At 45.7% G+C, this 1,695-nt stretch overlaps 1 protein-coding gene across 1 annotated transcript in view; it reads left to right on the forward strand.

Moving 5' to 3' along the window:
• Positions 1-928: 928 nt before the first annotated feature.
• The window catches only part of LOC120871795 (zinc finger protein 211-like), a 33,329-nt gene continuing 32,562 nt past the window's right edge, over positions 929-1,695 (forward strand). The window contains exon 1 of the mRNA XM_040251748.1: positions 929-1,444. Within this exon, the coding sequence (XP_040107682.1) occupies positions 1,412-1,444 (33 nt within the window). The 5' untranslated portion in view covers positions 929-1,411. The remainder of the gene's footprint in view (positions 1,445-1,695) is intronic.

A 1,695-nucleotide genomic window follows, 5' to 3' on the forward strand; every position in this document is an offset into this window, starting at 1 on the left:
ATCATCTATCTTATCATGCACACTTTTTTGTGTTTTTGTAGCATCATATACTTTTGTGTTTTTTAAATTTATAATCCCAGGTATGTCATTGCATACGTAACTTCTTAGAATGCATATGTAAACTAAGAGAGCCCTTATGTAACTCCAGTAACTTTATTGCACATGAAAGTATTCTAAATATTGCTGAATGTTAGCCCAACAGGGGACACAGTGTGACAGAGTTTGAATGCTGACCACCCTTCATTGCGGCCTGGATCTATAAACTCATGTACCACAGCACAAAGGGAAATGAGAAATGAGACCTTGCTGGGAAAATACAGTGGGAATTGCAGGCCCAGGGCCAGAGAAACACACAAACACTCCAGAGAGATGTTGGGACAGGTATGTGAGATGGATGTCCAAAGTTCTGGGCTTGTTACAATATGGGTGAAAGATTGAGTTCAATGTTAAAGTAAAGACAGCTGAGAATTTATAGCCAAGAAGGAATGTTAGGGGACAGTGGATGGAAAAACACTGGCATGAAACACCATAAAGGCTGTTCTTTGCAAGCCAACTTGAGACTCTTGCCATAGAAATCAGATAGTAAAGATAGGAAATAGGTGTTTGATTAGATATCAATATGGGAGTTATACTTGCTAAGTTGCCTTTATTTCTTGTTAGGCTTCATCAAGCCTGTTAAATATCAACTTTCTGCATTCCTATTCAGGGTATTGTAGACTTTTTTTCTTAAATGATTTCAATACTTCAAGCTGCATGCATTTCAAGAGCAACAGGATAATGTATGTTTACTTTCAGTTACCAATGGATGTCAAATAGGGTTGGCGTCAAGGAGTCTGAGATTATAATACTTAAGTGATCAGTAGCATTAAAGAAGGCCTTGCCACATTCCTTACATGTATAAGGCTTCTAAAAAAAAAGAAAAAAAGAATTAAAATGCTCTGAGGCACCCTATTTTCGTTCCTTCATGGGCCCCCATCCTCTTTAGAAATGTGGAACCACCCTCCACCTCAGGTGATTTCTCTGCGATCCTCGCAGTGCCGCTGGGCTTTTTTTCTTGGGGCTTGCAGAGTGGGGCGCAATTGCTCGAGGCTGTGGCACTACATTACCCAGAAGATTTTGCGCTGAGGCCACCTTCAGCCAATGAAAATCCAAAGGCAGTGCGTTTCCTAGAGGCGGAACATCCGGTAGTGGGACTTCCGGTGTTTCGGTGGCTGACATTTTGGTCGCTACTGAGACAGTGGAGAGGGGCAGAAAGTCCGGAGTGTGTTGTTTTAGAGGGAGGTGAGGGGCTCAGGCGTAGTTGGACGCCTTGTCCGTACTGCGCAGGGTTGCAGACGTCGCCGTAGGCCGAGACTAACCGTGCCGAGTCCGACTCGGTTGTTCAGTGTTGTCGCCCCGCCCACAGGCTACGATGGCGGCGGCTGCGCTGTCGGCCCCGCATCAGGTAAACGCTTCGTACTCCAGGTTCTCCCCTGCCCATTTCCTCACAGAAATACTGATGCCCGGAGTTAGAAGCCTGCTCAGGTCGCTTTATCTCAGGCCCCTGGTTCAGAACATGCAGGCCTTCGGAGGTGGTGTCCTTGTTTCTGAAGACAAGTGTAATGTGTGGGTGAGGCTTGGATGCAGCTGAAGCGGGATCGTTGGGGAATCTATAGTCCATTCTGTTTCTGTGAGGAGCAGAGTTTGAGGCCAGGC

Source organism: Oryx dammah, unplaced genomic scaffold (genome assembly GCF_014754425.2).
Source record: "Oryx dammah isolate SB20612 unplaced genomic scaffold, SCBI_Odam_1.1 HiC_scaffold_13, whole genome shotgun sequence".
NCBI classification, from domain to species: domain Eukaryota; kingdom Metazoa; phylum Chordata; class Mammalia; order Artiodactyla; family Bovidae; genus Oryx; species Oryx dammah.